General features: G+C 43.3%; 3 protein-coding genes and 1 long non-coding RNA gene across 4 annotated transcripts; 1 reads left to right on the top strand and 3 right to left on the bottom strand.

Moving 5' to 3' along the window:
- Positions 1-322: 322 nt before the first annotated feature.
- LOC104456517 (cytochrome P450 CYP82D47) lies at positions 323-3,789 on the bottom strand. The gene is made up of 5 exons (XM_010071324.3): positions 3,274-3,789; positions 2,522-3,074; positions 1,378-1,585; positions 1,031-1,198; positions 323-858 (listed from the first exon to the last, which is right to left on the bottom strand). The coding sequence occupies exons 1-5, from the start codon at positions 3,708-3,710 to the stop codon at positions 596-598; spliced, it is 1,629 nt and encodes a 542-aa protein (XP_010069626.2). The 5' UTR covers positions 3,711-3,789; the 3' UTR covers positions 323-595.
- Positions 3,790-5,020: 1,231 nt separating this feature from the next.
- LOC104456514 (cytochrome P450 CYP82D47) lies at positions 5,021-8,445 on the bottom strand. Its single transcript, XM_010071319.3, has 5 exons — positions 7,915-8,445; positions 7,169-7,721; positions 6,027-6,234; positions 5,680-5,847; positions 5,021-5,507 (listed from the first exon to the last, which is right to left on the bottom strand). The coding sequence occupies exons 1-5, from the start codon at positions 8,349-8,351 to the stop codon at positions 5,245-5,247; spliced, it is 1,629 nt and encodes a 542-aa protein (XP_010069621.2). The 5' UTR covers positions 8,352-8,445; the 3' UTR covers positions 5,021-5,244.
- On the top strand, positions 8,382-19,919 carry LOC120287662. Its single transcript, XR_005545886.1, has 3 exons — positions 8,382-8,432; positions 8,893-9,354; positions 19,846-19,919. It is a non-coding gene; the product is annotated as an uncharacterized LOC120287662 (long non-coding RNA).
- On the bottom strand, positions 16,522-20,001 carry LOC120287661 (cytochrome P450 CYP82D47-like). Its single transcript, XM_039300800.1, has 6 exons — positions 19,952-20,001; positions 19,396-19,918; positions 18,704-19,235; positions 17,461-17,668; positions 17,131-17,298; positions 16,522-16,958 (listed from the first exon to the last, which is right to left on the bottom strand). Exons 2-6 carry the CDS (start codon positions 19,821-19,823, stop codon positions 16,696-16,698), a joined length of 1,599 nt encoding a protein of 532 aa, XP_039156734.1. The 5' UTR covers positions 19,824-19,918; positions 19,952-20,001; the 3' UTR covers positions 16,522-16,695.
- Positions 20,002-21,550: the final 1,549 nt, after the last annotated feature.

Here is a 21,550-nt window from a genome sequence, read left to right as displayed (position 1 = left end):
CAAAGCCGCAGAGAAATCAGTTCGGCAATTGCTCAATTTTTATCTTGAAATTTCATCGTGAATGCATTAAAGTTGAGTATATGAAAAGAGAAAAAGAGAGTTCTTGAAAAGAAGCACATTAAAGTTGAGTATATGAAAAGAGAAAAAGAGAGTTCTTGAAAAGAAGCATTTATGAATAGTCGTTGTTATTAAAAATAATGTGAACTGATCTTTATTCACAAACAACTAATCGACACATCTATTGGGAATAAGTATCTTATTTCCAACCATCTTCACTCTTTATATCAATAATAATTTCCTTTCATAATCACCGATAATCTCCTTTTAGGACGAAGAGTCACTTCTTTTCATAAGCAAGAGTCACATATTCTTTGATCAAAAGTCATTTCTTCTCTTAATCAAGAGTCGCATATTTTCTTAATCAAGAGACATCTCTTTTATGATAACAAACTATTTCAACAATCAGTGCATCTACATTAAGAAGATTGTTGTTTAATACTCATCTAATCCATACTATCTACTCAAGTAACTATTTTGTCATGCGAGATTATTCACATACATGGACCCTTTTTGCTCTTCCCAACGAAAGTAGTTTCTAATTCGCCGTCAATTTCTCATAGAGCACAGAAGGCAACCTCGGGTTGAGGACAACTCGAAGAGGAGTGGCCTTGGGCAGGTTGACCCCTAAGCCTTCGGTCATGTCCACTAGTTCGTCCAACAATGTTGCCAAGTCGAATCCTTGAAGAAGACGTGCCAACGTCAAGTGGGTCGCTCGCAATGCGAACGCAGCTCCCGGGCATATTCTTCTACCTGATCCAAACGGAATGAATTCGAAATGCTGACCTGAAGCATCCACACCTTCGAGGGAAAAAACGAAACAAATCAATTCAACATGCTTTTTGTTGGTCATTTCTTTTGACTGAATTGGAATTTATGGCCAACCTTGCTTTACAAAACTACTTTCAAACAATTTCCTGAAATTGTTCTCATGAGTTTCATATGTGTAGGGTTGATGGGCAAATCTTCATACCTGAATGATTTGTCAAAAACCGTTCGGGTAAGAATTTTTCCGGTTCGGACCAGACTTGAGGGTCTCTGTGCAGCTTCCACGCGTTGACGAATATCCGAGTACCTTTCGGGATGAGATAGCCTCTCACATTGCAATCTGCTCTCGCTTCATGGGGGACCAAAAGGGGACCTGATGCCAAGAAATGACCATTCAAATTTTCATATATATCATCTCATTACATCTCCAACACATGCATCATGTTGCATGACATCCGAATATCGTCATTGGTGCTTCCAATTGCATGGCAACTGTGACGTGTTAATATTGAGTCATGTCAAACATTGCGAATCACAAGAAAATGTAGGTACCTGGCGGATATAGGCGTAGGGTTTCCTTGACGATGGCTTGGAGGTAAAGCAAGTTCTCAATGTCAGAGTCTTGTACCCATCTATCCTTGCCCACTTTGAGGTCTATCTCTTCTTGAGCTCTCTTCAAGACGTGTTTGTGATTGAGCAGTAGAGACAGGACCCATGTCAAGTTCAAAGACGTTGAGTCCGATCCGGCCACTATAATATTCTTCAGCATGTAAATTGGCCAAACAAAAAATTACAGAGGACCAAGAATATGAATCAGTACATATAGTTTAGACCAGAGATCAATTCTAGAAAGACAAAACTACTGTAGGGTATGAATATGAAGGTGAGCTAGATCCGGCCCAATTCTAATCTTCTTTTACATCATCCTATGAAAACAATAAACCCAGAAAAATTGAGTGGTTACCCTTTTTCTGGATCAATTGGAAAAATTGTCAAGAAGAAGCTTAGACTATTTTAGGAAACATACAGCGAAAAGTCCTAAATTATATTGATTGTGACATGAATATTTCAAACTCTTTTTTTAAGTTAGTAAAAACGCCCAAATTGCATCTGTATGACAAAATGTATCCTCTGTTTACCATAAAAATATCATAAAATTTTCTCACTATTGACACCAATATCCCAAACATACTAGTTTTACAAAAATACTCTCCATCTATCACCAAAAATTCTAAACTTTGCCCACTATAACACCAATACTCTTGAACTTAAGAGTCCAAAGTTTGGATTTTTTGGCGGATGAAGAGTATTTTTGTCATGTTCGAGTTTGAGATATTGCTAATATTAAAAAAAAAAATTGGGATGTTAATATATAGTGAGTATAGTGGTACCAGAAAAAAGATTTGAGCTAGATGTTATAATAGGCATAATTTAAAATTCCGATGACAAAGATCGCAGACATTATAGCAACAACTTTTTGCTAGGAAAAGTAAAAATTGGCCATAAGATATTTTCCAACACCCTTTGGTCAAGAAAAGGCCATTAATGGGTTCGGTGGGAGCCTTTGGACCATCGATTCCTTTCCTTTCTTCCAATCCAGGATCATCAATAAGGTACTATGGGAAAGGGAATAAAATGGAAAACCCAATTACTTTATGCTAATAATGGAGCGAGCTCAATCGCAAGAGTCACATACCACTATTGTTGCCTTGATGAGTGTCTCAGGAGAGTGACCAAACTGGGCTAAACCATCCTCCCCGATCACGGACAGCATCACGTCTATGAAATCCTCCTTCACATCACCGATCACTTCCCCTCTCTGATCACCTTCTCTCTTCAGCTTGTGCTCTTCAACCCATTTCCCGACGATCTCATCCAGCTCTCTCGCCACCCTCTTCATGGTCTTCACGGTCCCCACGCAGTCGGTCCATCCCGTGAAGGGCACCAGGTCTGAGACCGCGGGGAACCCGGAGATGTACATGAATTCCTTGATCACCCTCCTCAGGTGACTCGCCTCCTCATCGTCGTCGGCGGAGGACCCGGTCGACGCCGACGACAGTCCGAAGTATCTCTTGCTCGCGATCATTCTGATTATGATGTTCAAGGTCAGGAGCTCGAGCAATTGGCTTATGACCACCACCTTGGAGGACCCGTTTTGGGCGTCGATGGAGTTGGTCCTGCAAAGGGCGTGCAGGTCCTTGACGAAGGTGTCGATTTCTGATGCTTGAACGTGCTTTAGGTTGTCGAGCCTGCAAGAGAGACAGAGAGAACCTTCATCAATCGATTATGAGGGAACAGTGCAGTCGGGGTTCGGTTGGGTCAAACTTGATACGCGAATCGAAGTCGAAAAGAGAAGGTTAAGGTTTCGAGTTTGACTTTGGCTTTCATATTCCAAACCAAATTCAACCGAATTAAAACTGAATTCAGATTGTAATCCTATAGCCCTACCTTCGAGTACTTAGGAGCTCGAGCATGGTGATCTTCCTCATCTCGCGCCAAAAGTCCCCGTATTCTACGAAGCCAAAACCGGCATACCCGTAGCCCAAGTGGATTCCCGCCTTGGATTTGGGGCGAGAAGCGAGGTCCTTGTCGTGGGTGGTGAAGCACTCCCGGACCGCCTCACGGCTGCTTATGATGGTCGCCGGGTGGACTCCGAGACGGATCCGAAACATCGGGCCCTGCTTGTCCGCCATGGCGGCCAGGGTCCTGGCCAGCGGGGTCTCGCCGCCCAGCAAGTGGATGTGGCCTATGATCGGCCATGCGCCCGGCAGCTCCGGGGGTAAGGCAGTACCTTTGGGTTTGTTCGGAGAAGATCTTGCCCTCCATAGAATTAGCAGGAGCAACACAACCCCTAGAACTGCTAGGAGATGAGTGAGGAAGAGCATGGTGGTTTACAGAGAGAGAGAGAGAGAGAGACAGAGAGACAGAGACGGAGACAGAGAGAAGGTATGTGGTAATCAACAGAGTTGGACATGAATGGTTAATATAATTTCATTTCGTCCTTTTGCTTTGCTTCGCTTTCTATTCTTTCTTTTTTTTTTTTTCCCACTATTTCTTTTGGTAAGCAAGCACTATCACATGCCAAGACTAAAAAAGAAGCAGCATACTATAATATGTTTATCATTTTGAAGAAAGTAGAGCAAATGATTAAGGCGGTCGCATAATCTAAGCATGCTATGTAATTTCGATTTTTTATACCATCGAATGTAAATAGTTTCGTATTTAAGTTATCACATATAAATTTTTCGCAACTTTATAACCTAGTCGGGGAAATTAATTGAATGTTTCGGGTATCGACATTATTTAGCTCATCTATATTAGTAGAATTATTTTTGATAATATAGTGGCAGAATTTAGATTATTGAATGATGCATTATCCCTCGATTTAACTTACACATACAAGGGAGAAAAGTGGACGGGATGCACAAGAGTCAAATAAAGGAAAGCGACAAGTAACTACGCGATATATTAATTATTTGTCGATTGGTTTTGTCGGCCGTTGACTTAGTCAACGCAGTAATGGTGTCTTGCGCGAGAGGTCCATCTTTGTTCCGGAGGGAAGTCTTTTCTTAATTGATTACAGAAAAAGAAAATTTTGGTCCAAAGAGAACCACAATTTCTACAAGTAAATGCAGTTATGTTGGGACCAATGAGATGATTTTTTTCAACTAAAGCTTCGTTTATTTATGAATTATCTGAAAAATATTTTCTTAAAAAAAGATCGTATGAATAAATGAAAAATATTTCTATCATTCGCGAAAATATTTAAATATAAAAGTCATCCAAGATGTAAGGTTTCAAAGCCGACTTATGCATAAAGTATTCCAATAATACGACTTATGCATTAGGAGTTGGACACTAATAGTGCTCTAATTATTCAACAATTCTCATAGCGCTATGAGGTCATCTATATTTGCAACTAGTTCATAGCTTTTGAGAGCTCTCGACTTCTCTTGCTCACTCAATGACGAGCCATTAAGACACTAATGGGGAATTTACTAAAAAAAATCTTAAACCCATATTTTTTACCAACTACACTTTTTAATTGTACCAATTAAGTCATAAACTTTTTTACATTTTACCAATTGGATCCATTGAGCCAATTTTTGGCTAGAATAATTTCCTTTCATAAATACCGATAATCTCCTTTTAGGACGAAGAGTCACTTCTTTTCATAAGTAAGAGTCACGTATTCTTTGATCAAAAGTCATTTCTTCTCTTAATCAAGAGTCACATATTCTCTTAACCAAGGACATCTCTTTTATGATAACAAATTATTTCAACAATCAGTGCATCTACATTAAGAAGATTGTTGTTTAATACTCATATAATCCATATTATCTACTCAAGTAACTATTTTGTTATGCGAGATTATTCACATACATGGAACCTTTTTGCTCTTCCCGACGAAAGTGGTTTCTAATTCGCCGTCAATTTCTCATAGAGCATGGAAGGCAACCTCGGGTTGAGGACGACTCGAAGAGGAGTGGCCTTGGGTAGGTTGAGCCCTATGCCTTCGGTCATGTCCACTAGTTCGTCCGATGATATTGCCAAGTCGAATCCTTGAAGAAGACGTGCCAACGTCAAGTGGGTCGCTCGCAATGCGAACGCGGCTCCCGGGCATATTCTTCGACCCGATCCAAACGGAATGAATTCAAAATGCTGACCCGAAGCATCCACACCTTCGAGGGAAAAAATGAAACAAAAAAATTCAACATATTTTTTGTTGGTCATTTCTTTTGACTAAATTGGGATTCATGGCCAACCTTGCTTTACAAAACTACTTTCAAACCATTTCCTAAAATTGTTCTCATGAGTTTCATATGTGTAGGGTTGATGGGCAGATCTTCATACCTGAATGATTTGTCAAAAACCGTTCGGGTAAGAATTTTTCCGGGTCGGACCAGACTTGAGGGTCTCTGTGCAGCTTCCACACGTTGACGAATATCCGAGTGCCCTTTGGGATGAGATAGCCTCTCACATTGCAGTCCGCTCTCGCTTCATGCGGGATCGAAAGGGGACCTGATACCAAGAAATGATCATTCAAATTTTCATATATTTCTTCTCATTACATCTCCAACACATGCATCATGTTGCGTGACATCTAGATGTCGTCCTCGGTGCTTCCAATTGCATGGCAACTATGACATGTTAATATCGAGTCGTGTCAAGCATTGCGAATCACATGAAAATGTAGGTACCTGGCGGATATAGGCGCAGGGTTTCCTTGACGATGGCTTGGAGGTAATGCAAGCTCCCGATGTCAGAGTCTTGTACCCATTTGTCCTTGCCCACTTTGAGGTCTATCTCTTCTTGAGCTCTCTTCAAGACGTGTTTGTGGTTGAGCAGTAGAGACAGGACCCATGTCAAGTTCAGAGACGTTGTGTCCGATCCGGCCACTATAATGTTCTTCAGCATGTAAATTGGCCAGACAAAAAATTACAGAGGACCAAGAATATGAATAAGTACATATAGTTTAGACTAGAGATCAATTCTAGAAAGACAAAGCTAGCGTAGGGTATGAATATGAAGGTGAGCTAGATCCAGCCCAATTCTAATCTTCTTTTACATCATTCTATGAAAACAATAAACCCAAAAAAATTGAGCGGTTACCCTTTTTCTGGATCAATTGGAAAAATTGTCAAGAAGAAGCTTAGACGATTTCAGGAAACATATGGCCAAAAGTCCTAAATTATATTGATCGTGACATCAATATCTCAAACTCTTCTTTTAAGTCACTAAAACTGCCCAACGTTGCATCTATATGACAAAATGTATCCTTTGTTTACCATAAAAACATCATAAAATATTCTCACACTGACACCAATATACCAAACATACTAGTTTCACAAAAATACTCTCCATCTATCACAAAAAAATTCTAAACTTTGCCCACTATAACATCAATACTCTTGAACTTAAGAGTCCAAGGTTTGGATTTTTTGGCGGATGAAGAGTATTTTTGTCATGTTCGTACGAGTTTGAGATATTGCTAAAAAAAAAAAGTTTGGGATGTTAATATATTGCGTATAGTGGTAACAGAATAAAGATTTGAGCTAGATGTTAAAATAGGCATAATTTAAAATTCCGATGACATAGATCGCAGACATAATAGCAACAACTTTTTGCTATGAAAAGTAAAAATTGACCATAAGATATTTTCCAACGCCCTTTGGTCAATAAAAGGCCAATGATGGGCTCGGTGAGAGCCTTTGGACTATCGATTCCTTTCCTTTCTTCCAGTCAAGGATCATCAATGAAGTACTAAGGGAAGGGAATAAAATGGAGAACCCAATTACTTTATGCTAATAATGGAAAGAGCTCCATCGCAAGAGTCGCGTACCACTACTGTTGCCTTGATGAGTGTCTCAGGAGAGTGACCAAACTGGGCTAAACCGTCCTCCCCGATCACGGACAGCATCACGTCTATGAAATCCTCCTTCACATCACCGATCACTTCCCCTCTCTGATCACCTTCTCTCTTCAGCTTGTGCTCTTCAACCCATTTCCCGACGATCTCATCCATCTCTCTCGCCACCCTCTTCATGGTCTTCACGGTCCCCACGCAGTCGGTCCATCCCGTGAAGGGCACCAGCTCTGAGACCGTGGGGAACCCGGAGATGTACATGAATTCCTTGATCACTTTCCTCAGGTGACTCGCCTCCTCATCGTCGTCGGTGGAGGACCCCGTCGACGCTGACAATAGTCCGAAGTATCTCTTGCTCGCGATCATTCTGATTATGATGTTCAAGGTCAGGAGCTCGAGCAATTGGCTTATGACCACAACCTTGGAGGACCCGTTTTGGGCGTCGATGGCGTTGGTCCTGCAAAGGGCGTGCAGGTCCTTGACGAAGGTGTCGATTTCTGATGCTTGAACGTGCTTTAGGTTGTCGAGCCTGCAAGAGAGACAGAGAGAGCCTTCATCAATCGATTATGAGGGAACAGTGCGGTCGGGGTTCGGTTGGGTCAAACTTGATACGAGAATCGAAGTTGAAAAGAAAAGCTTTCGAGTTTGACTTTGGCTTTCATATTCCAAACCAAATTCAACCGAATTAGAACTGAATTCAGATTGTAATCCTATAGCCCTACCTTCGAGTACTTAGGAGCTCGAGCATGGTTATCTTCCTCATCTCGCGCCACAAGTCCCCGTATTCTGCGAAGCCGAAACCGGCATACCCGTAGCCGAAGTGGATTCCCACCTTGGATTTGGGGCGAGAAGCGAGGTCCTTGTCGTGGGTGGTGAAGCACTCCCGGACTGCCTCCTGGCTGCTTATGATGGTCGCCGGGTGGACTCCGAGACGGATCCGAAACATCGGGCCCTGCTTGTCGGCCATGGCAGCCAGGGTCCTGGCCAGCGGGGTCTCGCCGCCCAGCAAGTGGAGGTGGCCTATGATCGGCCATGCACCCGGCAGCTCCGGGGGTAAGGCAGTACCTTTGGGTTTGTTCGGAGAAGATCTTGCCCTCCATAGAATTAGCAGGAGCAACACAACCCCTAGAACTGCTAGGAGATGAGTGAGGAAGAGCATGGTGGTTTACAGAGAGAAAGAGAGAGAGAGAGAGACAGACAGACAGACAGACAGACAGACAGAGACAGAAACAGAGGGAAGGTATGTGGAAATCAACAGAGTTGGATATGAATGGTTAATATAATTTCATTTCGTCCTTTTGCTTTGCTTTCTGTTCTTTCTTTTTTTCCCACTATTTCTTTTGGTAAGCAAGCACTGTCACATGCCAAGAGTAAAAAAGAAGAAGCATACTATGATATGTTTATCATTTTGAAGAAAATAGAGCAAATGATTAAGGCGGTCGCATAATATAAGCATGTTATGTAATTTCGATTTTTTATATCATTGAATGTAAATAGTTTCGCATTTAAGTTATCACATATAAATTTTCCGTAACTTTATGACCTAGTCGGGGAAATTAATTGAATGTCACGGGTATCGACATTATTTAGCTCATCTATATTAGAAGAATTCTTTTTTGATAATATAGTGGCAGAATGTAGATTATCGAATGCAAATCAAACTCGAAAGCAAACTGAAAATTCAAAATATATTCTTACAGTCCTACCTCCGAATGCTTAGGAGCTCAAGCATGGTGATCTTCCTCATCTCGCGCCAAAAGTCCCCGTATTCCGCGAAGGCAAAAGCGGCGTTCCCGTAGCCCAAGTGGACTCCCGCCTTGGATTTGGTACGAGAAGCGAGTTCCTAGTCGGGGGTGGTGAAGCACTCCCGGACCACCTCTTGGCTGCTTATGATGACCGTTGGGTGGACTCCGAGCCGGATCCGGAACATCGGGCCTTGCGCGTCAGCCATGGCGGCCAGGGTCTTGGCCAGTGGGGTCTCGCCACGAAGCAAGTGGAGGTGGCCTATGGTCGGCCATGCGCCCGGTAGCTCTGGAGCTGAATTGGCACTCTTGGGCTTGTAGGATGCCCTCCAGAGGCAAACAAGGAGTATCAGAAGCCCTAAAGCTGCTAGGAGATGACTGAGGAGGAGCATGGTGGATTAGAGAGAGAGAGAGAGAGAGGTGTGCGCGAAAGAAGAGAGTTAGGACTATTATGTATCATATGATTTATTTAATCATTTCTCTTTCCTTTCCCTTCTTCTTCGCTTCAAATAAAAAAATAGCTAATGAGGGATGATCGGGTCCAGGATGGGTAAGGTTCAGACCTAGACCGTGTACCCAACCCTATGCTCATTGGACCCTATACCCGAACCATTCTAATTTTCCAATCCGGTTCTAGGGTTAACCCTTTTTCACTGAAACTATTTTGCAATTGCCCAATATCCTATACGGCTTTGAATTATACATTAATACGTGAGAACATCTTGGGGGGAGACTAAGGGCGACACCAAATTTTGGATTGGCTGAGCGAAAAGAGCCTAACAAATTCGAGATAAAAAAGATCAAAAATTCCTAACCTCAATAAAATTGGTGAACTTGGAATATCTATTAACCACAATGAATCTAAAAATCCATCAAACCATGCACACAAGAGAAGACAAAGATAACAACCAAGCAAAACGCCAATTCAGCCTAAGAAACGGGGAATGAGCAAAAAATCGAGCAAAGGGGGCTACTTCATACTCGAGCTTGTGCTTCTCAGAGACCTCGAGGGGGACGTAGTATTTCATAAGGCAAGTCTTGCCATGTTGGTTCTGCAACAGTATGAATTGAATCATAGAAATTTGGTGGCAACGGATGCAGTCTGTCAAACAGTGCGAGAGGGAGCCAGCGATAGACGGTGTTATGGTGAGCCAACGATGGATAATGCGATGGTGAGCTGGCAAGGAGGGAAGCAAGTGAGAAAGAGGAACGGCAAAGGAGGAGCATCGAGAGGAAAAAACGGCATGCGACTACAAGAGTAAGAATAGAAATCAAGGGGAAAAAATAGGGCTTTGGAACCGGTTCCCGATGAGTAATCACTCGAAACCGATTCGCAGAATAGTTCAAATCGGTTCCAAATTTTGGGAACTGGTTCCCAACCCCATTTTCCACATGGGTCGGTCCAATTCCCGAGTATATCCGATCTAGTTGCACATCCTTAGAGATAATAATTACTGAATGCATTGATTATACAGCATTTACATCAGAAAAATGACCAATTACGTAGTGGTAATCAACACGATAGCGATCTGAATAAATAGCAAGGTTGGTTTCAAAAGATGGGAAAGTGAGATGGAGGAGATGGCCGCAAGTAGGTGGGCAATAATTATGATTAGCCTTGTGATGTGGATTTTGTGATTCACTGGCTATGGGATGAGAGAGAGAGGCATGTACAGGAGCCCAGTTTCTTGATGAAGCTAGCGTTTCGCCTTGGAATAGTTGGCTTAATTCTTGGTTGGGATGGGCAGGGTTGTGCTTTTGAGTGGCAAGTTGGAGAAAGCGTGGGATTGCATCTGCCCAGTCATCATTATTTTGTCACTTCGATTGATGACTCGCATGTGATACTTTTCCTTCTTTGATTATTAATTACTGGTGGAAGCTAGTCTGGTTTTCAAGGAATGAGAAGTCAAGCACATGCCCTACATGCTACGGTACTAAGATAAACTCTAGACGCATGATTCCCCCCTAGATGGTCCTCGGCAGGACCTTAAACTGCAGCGCTCCGGGGGGGACAACCTCAATAACAAGGCCCCACGCGGCTGGGTAATGTCATGCCCCCCATACAACTCGCAGGCTCGGGGGCCACATCCGGGTATCCCCCGCCCTTGGGGAGAAATAATTGAAGGTTGGGAGCAAAATCCAGGCTCCCGAAAAACACATTAGAACCTGGTAATGGACTTGAGCAGATCCTTAAACTGCTTAAGGGGAACCCCCCACTGGAGGGAAAATCTCCCAGGGTGAGAGTCCCCCAAGTGGGGTCCCCGTATCCCGCCTCTCACGGGAGAAACAATAGTGAGAGGAGCAACCTCGATAACAAGGCCCCACGTGGGGATTGCATCTGCCCAGTCATCATTATTTTGTCACTTCGATTGATGACTCGCATGTGATACTTTTCCTTCTTTGATTATTAATTACTGGTGGAAGCTAGTCTGGTTTTCAAGGAATGAGAAGTCAAGCACATGCCCTACATGCTACAGTACTAAGATAAACTCTAGACGCATGATTCCCCCCTAGACATTCCACAAATGTACAAAGAAATGGGGGGTTTCTATCTATTCTCGGTCCCACAAAGAAGTATGATTAGCGAAGGAGCGGCCCTTTCATCGGTTGGATTCCATGTCAACCGTACAATCTACAATATTAAGATTGACAAAACGACAAAAAATAATTTTTAAATTTTCTTTTAATATTCAATGTTGTTTCTGAATTTTTAATTTACTCAATGTGATTTTTAAACTTTAGCCCAATGTGCAATATTAGTTATTAATTTTTAATTCATTCAATATGGTCCATAAACTTTTTATGCATGTGGAAGTGAAAAATAAGGAGATAGTAAACATTACGAGAAATTTATTGGTCCTTGGATTTACTAAGAAATTCCAGGTGCACGCATCTAAATGGCTATAAAATGGGGCATGGATTCGATCCCCAACCTTACACACGGTACTTCTATTAGTCCTCTGCGTGTTCGTGTCGGGCCTCCTCACCTAAAGGATATGTTACGTTTAAATAAATAAAAAATGTATTTCAGGTTTTTTTTTCTTTTGGAATAATTTATGTTAAATTAACCTCAACGAAATGTATCAAGATTGGGTAAATCATATTACATAAAATAATCGACAAAAAAATAATAATCCATAAAATAAATGAGGTTGGCTTTGGAGTATGGCTAAGGAAAACGCCATGCAACGAATTTCCCCGAGGCCCATCAAAAGTCCAGACACGTCGCTCCTCTCGCATTTCGGGTTCCCGGCCCGAACCCGAATAGAGGAGAGAGAGAGAGGGGACTCGTCTTCTTCATCGAATCCCGCTCGCCATAGCCAGCAGCTCAGCCGAGCTCCTGCAATTCCGCGCGTCAGCAATGGCCGCCAATTTCTGGACTTCCACTCACTAGTGAGTCTCCCGAACTCCCCTGATTCATGCGCCGTGCTTCTTCTCTGTTTCCGCGCCTTAATCCTCGTCGATTCTTGATTCACTTTCTTGGGCCCTGAGGAAATTTTTCTTCGATTTCTCCCCCGGCTTTCGTCTTGGGCTCTGCAGCAAGCAACTTCTGGACCCGGAGGAGGCGGACGTGGTGCATCCGCCGGACAGAGAGAGGCATCACCGTCGAAGATTTCAAGCTCATCAAAATGCAAATGGCCAATTGTACGCTTCCCCCCTTGCCCTTCCCGCAACGCTTTTTTGATCTTGTTTCGCGTCGAATTCGTGGTCTGAGGTTCTTGGTTTCGCGATGGAAACGTCCGCTAATTATGGATCAATACTCGATTTTTCGCCTGTGTAAGTTACTGAATTGTGAAAGTAATGTGGTGTTAAGGGAATCTATTTGGACTTGATGAAAGTAGGTGGTTTTGTGTCTAGCAAGATCGACAGCACTTTAATTGGCCGGCTAAGCGGTTGAATTGCTGTCATGCTCGCTGTTTTCAGAATTAGGTGCGTAAAAATACCACAAAAAAATTCCAAACTTTACTTAGAGTGACAAATTTATCCTAATTTTTTTTTATATGAAAAACCCCAAACTTTATAAACTATGATACATTTACCACATCAATGATATTTTCGTTTTATTTTTCTATTTTCTCTTTTTCTTTTTCTTTTTTCTTTTTTTCTTCTTCTTCTCTCTTCCCTCCTCTGGCCATGGCGGAGCCGGTAGAGGGAAGCCGACGTCCTCTGGGAAAGTCCGCTGGGGCGGTATGGTCGAGCATGGACTCGTAATTATACTACCCGATTTGTCGCTTGCGTAAGTTATCGAATTGTGAAAGCGATGTGGTCTTAAGGGAAGCTATTTGGACTTGATAAAAGTCCCTGGCTTTGGGTCTATCAAGACCGACAGCACTTTGAGATTACTTTATGCGCGAGTTGGTTTTTATAATTGCCATGAGAGGTCTTGTTCCGTATAAATACGATTGAAGTTCGGTCATTGGTGATATAAGACGCTCAAAAATAGTTTGGTAGTTGCTCTCTTGAAGGAAGCGAAACATCTGACGCAATTGAAAGTTTTCGTTTCTTTTTAACTTTTAAAGTTTTGTGATATAAAAAAATGCCAGAAAATTGGTTAATGATACCTCTCTCTCTATATATATATATCAGAACAAACCAATTTTCATTTAATAAGCAAAATTAGGAGAACAGCTACAGTTAGCGTGGAAGCATAACATATCCCAAAGGGGTTAGGGGGCTTAGAAAGCTAATTAGGAGGGAGGGATTCTATTCCATGGGCTTTTGCAATTCAATTGGCACGATGCTTGTTTTTGGTGGACAATGGACAACTACCGCTCCTTTAAGCTGAGCCGAAAGACCCATGCATTCATCTATTAAAGTTTCCGAGGATCCAAGGACTTTGGGCTTTGCCTAATAAGAGCTCATCCACGCATAAGTTATTACAAAGCACTTCTACTTGCAGATCGGCAGTTCCCCTCCAGTTTGATGTCTTCTGTTAGAAATGATGCCCCTCTTCATTGCAGCGAAACGTTTGTCGAAGTTCTCTTAGGCTCTATTCTTTTCAACATAAAATATCACATTTTTTGGAAATTTTTATCTAAGAAGCCATTTTCCAAGAAAATACCAATATTTTTCAGTATTCGGCTGAAATGTGAAAATAAACTAAAAAATATTTTCCATTATTCGGTATTTGATTTTATTTTCTGGGAAAAATCACCAAAAATTTGATTTTTTTAATATTAAAAATAAAATTTTAATTATTTTTATTTTAAAATATAATTTTTATTATTTTATATTTCTTTTTCTTTTCTTTTTCTTTTTTCCTTTTTTTCTTTTCCTTCCTCCTTCTCCCTCCTCCTTCCTCCACCGCTGCTTGTCTCAATGACGCGCGGCAGCCCGGCGACTAGCCAAGACGCAAGTCGGCGAGCTCGAGGCTCAACCAATCTAGGCAAGCCCACGCTTTGCTAAGGCTGGTGAGTTTGCAACTCGCCTAAGGCGGGTCAAGCAAGCTCGGGCCTTACCCAAGGTCATTAAACATTGACGAGGCTCGAGCCTCACTTGCCTCGCTTTGGCTTGTGGCCAACAACCAACAAAGGAAGGAGGAAAAAAAAAAAAAGATAAACAATAATTAAAATTTTGATCTTTTAAAAATAAAAAGAAAAGGAAAACATAAAAATAAAAGGAACATGCGTTTCATTAAAGTTGATGAGGTAAAAGAAAATATGGAAAATATTTTCCTCGCTTTTGAATGTGTTTTTTCTATTAACAAAAAGTGTGTTCCGTGGCTAATTTATTTTTGTGAAATAAACGTTAGAAAATCTAAAAAATGTTTTCCTGAAAATTATCTTCTACGAAATGAGTGGAGCCTTAGAGTGCTCTACTATGTAAGACACCAAGTAGTTTCCGACAGATAATTTGGTTATATCTCTCTTGAATGAAGTGAAAGTGTTCCACGTTATCAAAAATTCCTTTAGATTCAACGTTATCCCTTTCGCGTTTGTGCATCCACTCTTATAAGTCAAATTCCTCGTGTCACTTTTAACACGGCTTGCATGTGAATGATGTTGAGAAATTGTCCCACATCGCTTGACAAGCAATTCAATGTACTCTTCTGATTCATGTCATCTCCCTCAAATAATTAGCTTGAGTTTTTTAATTGGACAATCTGGAGAAATAATAATTGTTTTTTCGAGTAGAAACTTCTATCGTCCCTTGATTTTAATCGGTTTATATCGGCCATGATTTTAATGATAAGGATAGAAACATAACTGTGCCATGTATGTTCTAATCCATACTATTATCTTTTTTTTTGGTGAAGTCCATACTATTATCTTCACAAGGGGAGAAGTGCCAAAAAAGTCCTAAACCTTTTAGCTTTGTACCGATTTAGTCCTAAACCTTTTTACGTTGTGTCAATTCAGTCCTTTCCGGCCAATTTTGGCCGAATTTTGCTGACTGGACGCCGGCCGGCTGACGTGGCCTAATCGGCGCTAACGTGTACAATTTTTAATAATATTTTAAATATTTTTTAATATTTTTATATTTTTTAATATTTTTCTCTTTTAATTTTTATTCTTTTTTTTTTTTCTGCTCATCTTCTTCCTCCCCCAGGTCGCCGGAGCTCGGCGACCGGCCGAGGCGACGGCCGGCGAGGTCGAGGTCGACCTCGCCGGCCACCTCGCCAGTGGCCGCTAGGGCGGCCTCGCGCCGGGCGGGCAAGGCCGCCCTTGAGGCCTAGGCGGCGAGGGCGAGCCCCGCCAGCTCCTCCTCGCGCCGGATCTGGCGAGGTCGAGCTTCGCCGGCGGTGGGCGAGGCTCGACCCTCGCCCGCCCGGTGCGAGGCCGCCCTTGAGACCTAGGCGACAAGGCTCGCCCTCGCCGGATCCGGCGAGGGTCAAGCCTCACCCACGGCCGGCGAGGGCGACCCCGCCGGCTCCTCCTCGCGCCGGATCGGCGAGGTTGAGCTTCGCCGGCGGTGGGCGAGGCTCAACCCTCGCCAAATCCGGCGAGGGCGAGCCTCGCCCACCTCGGGTGCGAGGCCGCCCTTGAGACCTAGGCGGCGAGGCTCGCCCTCGCCGGATGGGCGAGGGGGTCAAGCCTCGCCCACGGCCAGCAAGGGAGACCCCGCTAGCTCCTCCTCGCGCCGAGATCGGCGAGGTCAAACCTTGCCGGCCTTGGGCGAGGCTCGACCCTCGCCGGATCCGACGAGGGCGAGCCTCGCCCACCCGGCATGAGGCCGCCCTCAAGGCGGGCGGCGAGCCTCGCCTCGCCGAATCTAGCGAGGTGAGCCCCGCCGGCTCCTCCTCGCGCCGGATCGGCGAGGTCGAGCCTCGCCGGATCCGGCGAGGGCGAGCCTCGCCCGCCCGGCACAAGGCTGCCCTCCCGGCCCCCTTTGGTGAGGTGGCCGGCGAGGTCTCAACCTCACCGGCCGTCGCCTCGGCCGGTCGCCAAGCTCGGCGACCGGCTGGAGGAAGAAGATGAGCAGAAAAAATAAAAATAATAAAGAAAATAATAAAAATAAAAGAGAAAAAAATTAAAATTAAAATAAAAAAATTCAAAAAAATTAAAATACTATTAAAAATTATACACATCAGCGCGATCGATCAGGCCACGTCGCCCGGCCGGTGTCCAGTCAGCAAAATCCGGTCAAAATTGGCCGGAAAGGACTTAATTGGCATAACGTAAAAAGGTTTAGGACTAAATCGGCATCAAAAAAAGGTTTAGGACTTTTTTAGCACTTTTCCCTCTTCACAAGTAATTATGTTATGAACAGAAATTACTCATATGCGTAGACCATTTTTCTCTTCCTGACCGAATATAGTTTCTAATTTCGCATCAATTGCTCGTACAGCTTGGAAGGCAACCTTGGGGTGAGAACAACTTCAAGAGGAGTGGCCTTGGGCAAGTTGACTCCTAAGCCTTCGGTCATGTCCACCGGTTTGTCCGACGGTGTTGCCAAGTCAAATCCTTGAAGAAGACGAGCCAGCGTCAAGTGGATCACCCGCAATGCAAACGACGCTCCCGGGCATGACCTTCTACCCGACCCAAATGGAACGAACTCAAAATGCTGACCCAAAGCATCCACGCCTTCAGGGAAAAAACCAAACAAATCAAATTGACATGTTTTTTTGGTCATTTTTTTTAACTGAATTAGAATTCATTGCGACCTTTGCTTTATGAACCACTTTTAAACCATTCTGTCCCTGACATTTTTCTTATGAGTTCCCCACGTGGAGGTTTAATGGGCAGGTCTTCGTACCTGAATGGCTCGTCAAGAACCTTTCGGGTGAGAATTTTTCTGGATTGGACCAGACTTGAGGGTCTTTGTGCAGCTTCCAAGCGTTGATGAATATCCAAGTACCTTTCGGAATGAGATACCCACTTACGGTGCAATCCTCTCTCGCTTCATGTGGAACCAACACGGGAGCTGGTGCACGAAATGACAATTCAAAAACACACCTCATACCACTCATCGTTTCTCATTCAATTTGGTACATTTCTAAAACACACATCATATAGCATTACATCTAGATATCATACTTTGGGTTTCGAATATCGCACGGTCACAATGATGTGTTAATATCAATACCTGGTGGATATAAGCGTAGGCTTTCCATGACGATGGCTTGGAGGTAAGGCAAGCTCTCGATGTTGGAGTCTTGTGCCCACTCGCCCTTGCCCACTTTGAGGTCCACCTCTTCTTGAGCTCTTTTCAAGACATGCTTGTTGTTGAGCAATAGAGACAGAATCCACGTCAAGGCCAGAGACGTTGTGTCCGATGCGGCTGCTATAATGTTCTTCAGCATGTAAATCCGCCGGATGAAAAATTACAGAGGACCAAGAATATGTGTCAGTACCCACCGGGGTTGCAGCTTGACTTACAAGATATAATTTTGACCATACATCATTTAAAGAATGTAGAAAAAGCTATCGAAGGTTTTGAATATGAAGGTGAGCTAGATCCGGCCCAATTCTAATTTTCTTTTGGATTTTTCCATGAAAACTACAAACCCAGAAGAACCGAGTGGAGGTGAAGCTTTCCACCATTTTCTGGCTCATTCGGAAAACTTGCCAAGAAGCAGCCCAGAAGCCCATAAAGAACACAATTAAGATATGCAGACTTCATGGTAATAATGGAGAGAGCGCTATAATATCTGATTCTATTCTCGATTCTCTGAAATAAAATTTAAAAAAAAAAAAACATTTGGTAACATTTTGTTTCTGAAAATGAATTTGGAAGGAATCAAGTAGTAAAAAAGTTACTTTTTTATTCTCGAAAATAACTTCAAAGTCAAGCTCAAATCATTTTCTTTTTTTATCGTTTCTTTTCTTTTCTTTCTTTTTCTCTTCCTTTTCTTCTTCCTCTAGCGACCACCGGCCAAACAAGGTCCAAAAACCTCGCTAGAGCCTCGTCAACCTCCCCAAATTTGGCGAGGCAAGCCTTCGCCCAACCACTAGTGAGGGTCAACCTTGCTAGAACTAGGTGAGGATCGGCCTCGTCCAACCATGGTGAGGCTCTCTCAAGGTCGACGACCTTGCCCGTTAGAGGAGGAAGAAGAATAAAAGAAGAAAAAGGTGAAAAGAGAAGAATGTAATGAAATTATTAAAAATATAAAAGAAATTTTAAGTTACAAAAAAATTTAAAAGTCATACCAAACGTATTTGATACACATTTCTATTTCGAAAATAGAAATTTTGTGCAATTAACAAATGCTTTTAAATACTCATAAACTTTTTTAAAGAATAAAATTAGAAAAAAATCATTTATGAGTTGAAATTATTTCCGAGAACAAAATAATTAGCAAACGCAACCTCAATCACAAAAGTCATACCATTACTGTTGCCTTGACGAGCGTATCGGGAGAGTAACCAAACAAGGCGAAACCATCCTTCCCCATCGCAGACAGCAGCACGTCTATGAAATCCTCCTTCATATCGATCGCTTCTCCTCTCTTCAGCTTGTGTTCTTCGACCCATTTCCCAATGATCACGTCCAGTTCTCTCGCCACCCTCTTCATGGTCTTCACGGTCCCCAAGCAGTCGGTCCATCCCATGAAGGGCACCAGGTCCGAAACCGCAGGAAACCCAGAAATGTACATAAGGTCCTTGATCACTTTCCTCAGGTGACTCGCCTCGCCGTCATCGGAGGAGGACCCGGTTGATGCCGACGATAGTCCAAAGTATCTCTTGCTCGCGATCATTCTGGTTATGATGTTCAAGGTCAGGAGCTCGAGCATTTCGCTTATGATCACCACCTTGGAGGACCCATTTTGGGCGTTGTCAGTGTTGGTCCTGCAGAGAGTGTGCAGGTCCTTGATGAAGGTATCGATTTCTGATGCTTGAACGTGCTTTAGGTCGTCAAGCCTGCAAGAGAGATATTGAGAGCCTTCGTCAGTTGATGATGAGTGAACAGTGCGGTCGGGGTGCAGATTCGATGCGTAGAGTACCAGAGGTGGTCAAACTTGATATGCAAATCAAACTCAAAAGCAAACTGAAAATTCAAACTACATTCTTACAGTCCTACCTCCGAGTGCTCAGGAGCTCAAGCATGGTGATCTTCCTCATCTCGCGCCAAAAGTCCCCGTATTCCGCGAAGGCAAAAGCGGCGTTCCCGTAGCCCAAGTGGACTCCCGCCTTGGATTTGGTACGAGAAGCGAGTTCCTTGTCGTGGGTGGTGAAGCACTCCCGGACCGCCTCTTGGCTGCTTATGACGACCGTTGGGTGGACTCCGAGCCGGATCAGGAACATCGGGCCTTGCGCGTCGGCCATGGCGGCCAGGGTCTTGGCCAGTGGGGTCTCGCCACGAAGCAAGTGGAGGTGGCCTATGATCGGCCATGCCCCCGGGAGCTCCGGGGGTAAATTGGCAATCTTGGGCTTGTTGGATGCCCTCCACAGGCAAACAAGGAGTATCAGAAGCCCTAGAGCTGCTAGGAGATGACTGAGGAGGAGCATGGTGGATTAGAGAGAGAGAGAGAGAGGTGTGCGTGAATGAAGAGAGTTAGGACTATTATGTATCGAATTTCCTTTAAATGGATTGTATGATTTATTTCAATTTCCTTTAAATGGATTGTATGATTTATTTCATCCTTTCTCTTTCCTTTCTCTTCTTCTTCGCTTCTTCGCTTCAAAGAAAAAAAGAGCTAATAATAACATAATGCACTGATTATATAGCATTTACACAAGAAAATTGCCTGATGTCATTGTCGTAATCGGCACGACAGCGATTTGGAGAGGTTGGTGTAAAAGATTGGAAAATTAAATGGAGGAGGCGGCGGCCGGTGAGTAGGTGAGAATTATGATTAGCCTTGAGGTGTGAGATTGGTTTTGTCATAGTTTGACTTTTAGGCTGCGCATGACAACGCTTCGTTCAGGAAGAGTTTTTTTTCAGAAATGATTCTTTTCTATTTCTCGCTCCGGGGAACAATTTCGAGTAAAAAAAGTTTGAACCCAAAATTTTTTTTTTTTTTTTTTGAAAATAACGACACAAAATTTCTACTCTTGAAATAGAAAAAGAATATAAACTGTTTGGTAACGCAACAATTTCTTTTTGTATTTATTCATTTTTTAATCTTGTCGACGGATTGCCGCCGCCTCTCGCCGCCGGTCGCCGCTGCCGGCGGCATGCCGGCGACGGCGGGCGGCGGCGCGGCGGCGGCGGCGACCGGCGGCGACCGGCCGGCGACCGGCGGCGACGACCGGCGAACCGGGGGACCGGCAAGCGGAACCGGCGGCGGCTGCGGCAACGGCAACCGGCGACCGACGGGTGGCGACCGGCGGCCGGCGGCGGCGGCGGCGACCGGCGACAGCGGCGGCGGCGGCGACCAAGCAACCGACGGCGGTGGCGGCGGTGGGCGGTGGCTCCGAGCGGTTGACGGTGGTCGCGGCAAGAAAATGAAATAAAGAAAATTAAAAAGAAAATCAGCTTATTTCTAGAAATTGTTCAGGGAACAAGAAGCAACTTTTTTGCTTCTTGTTTACGTTCCCAAACCATTCGGGCTAAGTTTTGTTCCCGGGAACAAAAAAAAATGTGGCATTACCAAACAGGTTTTTTGTTCTTTTTTTTTTGTTAAGGGGAACAAAAGAACAAAAACCATGAGAAACAGAAACGTTCTCATGCAGACCCTTAGTATCTTGTCCTTTTCCTGATAAATTTAAAAAAAATAGAAAAGATTGGCCCGTAGAAAACCCCAACTCCACAAGGCAATGCAATTTGCAAGATTTTTCTGACTAGATGGCAAATGCAATCGGTGCAGGTGATGGCATTTCTATGGTTGATGTAGATTTGGATGATAATTTACCTCATATTGACATTTTATTATTTTTTTAATATTTGATTCCTAATTTCTTCTCCAAATGAAATTGGTTGGTTTTTTTAGATTCCTATTTGACAAGCTGAAGTGAAAAATGAGGAAATAAAACATTATGAGAAACTTATTGATCCTTGAATTTCGACTAAGGAATTCCAGGTGTGCACATGTGAATGGCTATAAAATGGGGACATGGATTCGATCCACAACCTTACACACGATACTTCTTTTAGTCCTCTACATGTTCATGTCAAGATTCATCACGTAAAGGACATGTTATAAGTTACGCTTACATGAAATATAAATAATAAATAAATGTGTTTGAGATTTTTTTTTCTTTTGGAATAATTTATGTTAAATTAAACTCAACGA

The sequence above is a fragment of the Eucalyptus grandis genome, chromosome 8 (genome assembly GCF_016545825.1).
Source record: "Eucalyptus grandis isolate ANBG69807.140 chromosome 8, ASM1654582v1, whole genome shotgun sequence".
In the NCBI taxonomy this organism is placed as follows: Eukaryota; Viridiplantae; Streptophyta; class Magnoliopsida; order Myrtales; family Myrtaceae; genus Eucalyptus; species Eucalyptus grandis.
This window is presented reverse-complemented; position numbering and strand designations above follow the sequence as displayed.

Bases quoted from the DNA above. Each gene is read 5' to 3' on its own strand.
- LOC104456517 (XM_010071324.3), bottom strand. From the start codon at position 3,710: ATGCTCTTCCTCACTCATCTCCTAGCAGTTCTAGGGGTTGTGTTGCTC. The intron at 3,075-3,273 runs GTAGGGCTATAG...TCTCTCTTGCAG, and splicing joins GAGCTCCTAAGTACTCGAAG to GCTCGACAACCTAAAGCACG. The intron at 1,199-1,377 runs GTACCTACATTT...TCTTGGCATCAG, and splicing joins CCTACGCCTATATCCGCCAG to GTCCCCTTTTGGTCCCCCAT.
- LOC104456514 (XM_010071319.3), bottom strand. From the start codon at position 8,351: ATGCTCTTCCTCACTCATCTCCTAGCAGTTCTAGGGGTTGTGTTGCTC. The intron at 6,235-7,168 runs GTACGCGACTCT...TACATGCTGAAG, and splicing joins TCATCAAGGCAACAGTAGTG to AACATTATAGTGGCCGGATC. The intron at 5,848-6,026 runs GTACCTACATTT...TCTTGGTATCAG, and splicing joins CCTGCGCCTATATCCGCCAG to GTCCCCTTTCGATCCCGCAT.
- LOC120287661 (XM_039300800.1), bottom strand. From the start codon at position 19,823: ATGCTCCTCCTCAGTCATCTCCTAGCAGCTCTAGGGCTTCTGATACTC. The intron at 17,299-17,460 runs GTATTGATATTA...TTCGTGCACCAG, and splicing joins CCTACGCTTATATCCACCAG to CTCCCGTGTTGGTTCCACAT. The intron at 16,959-17,130 runs GTACGAAGACCT...TTTTCCCTGAAG, and splicing joins GTTCTTGACGAGCCATTCAG to GCGTGGATGCTTTGGGTCAG.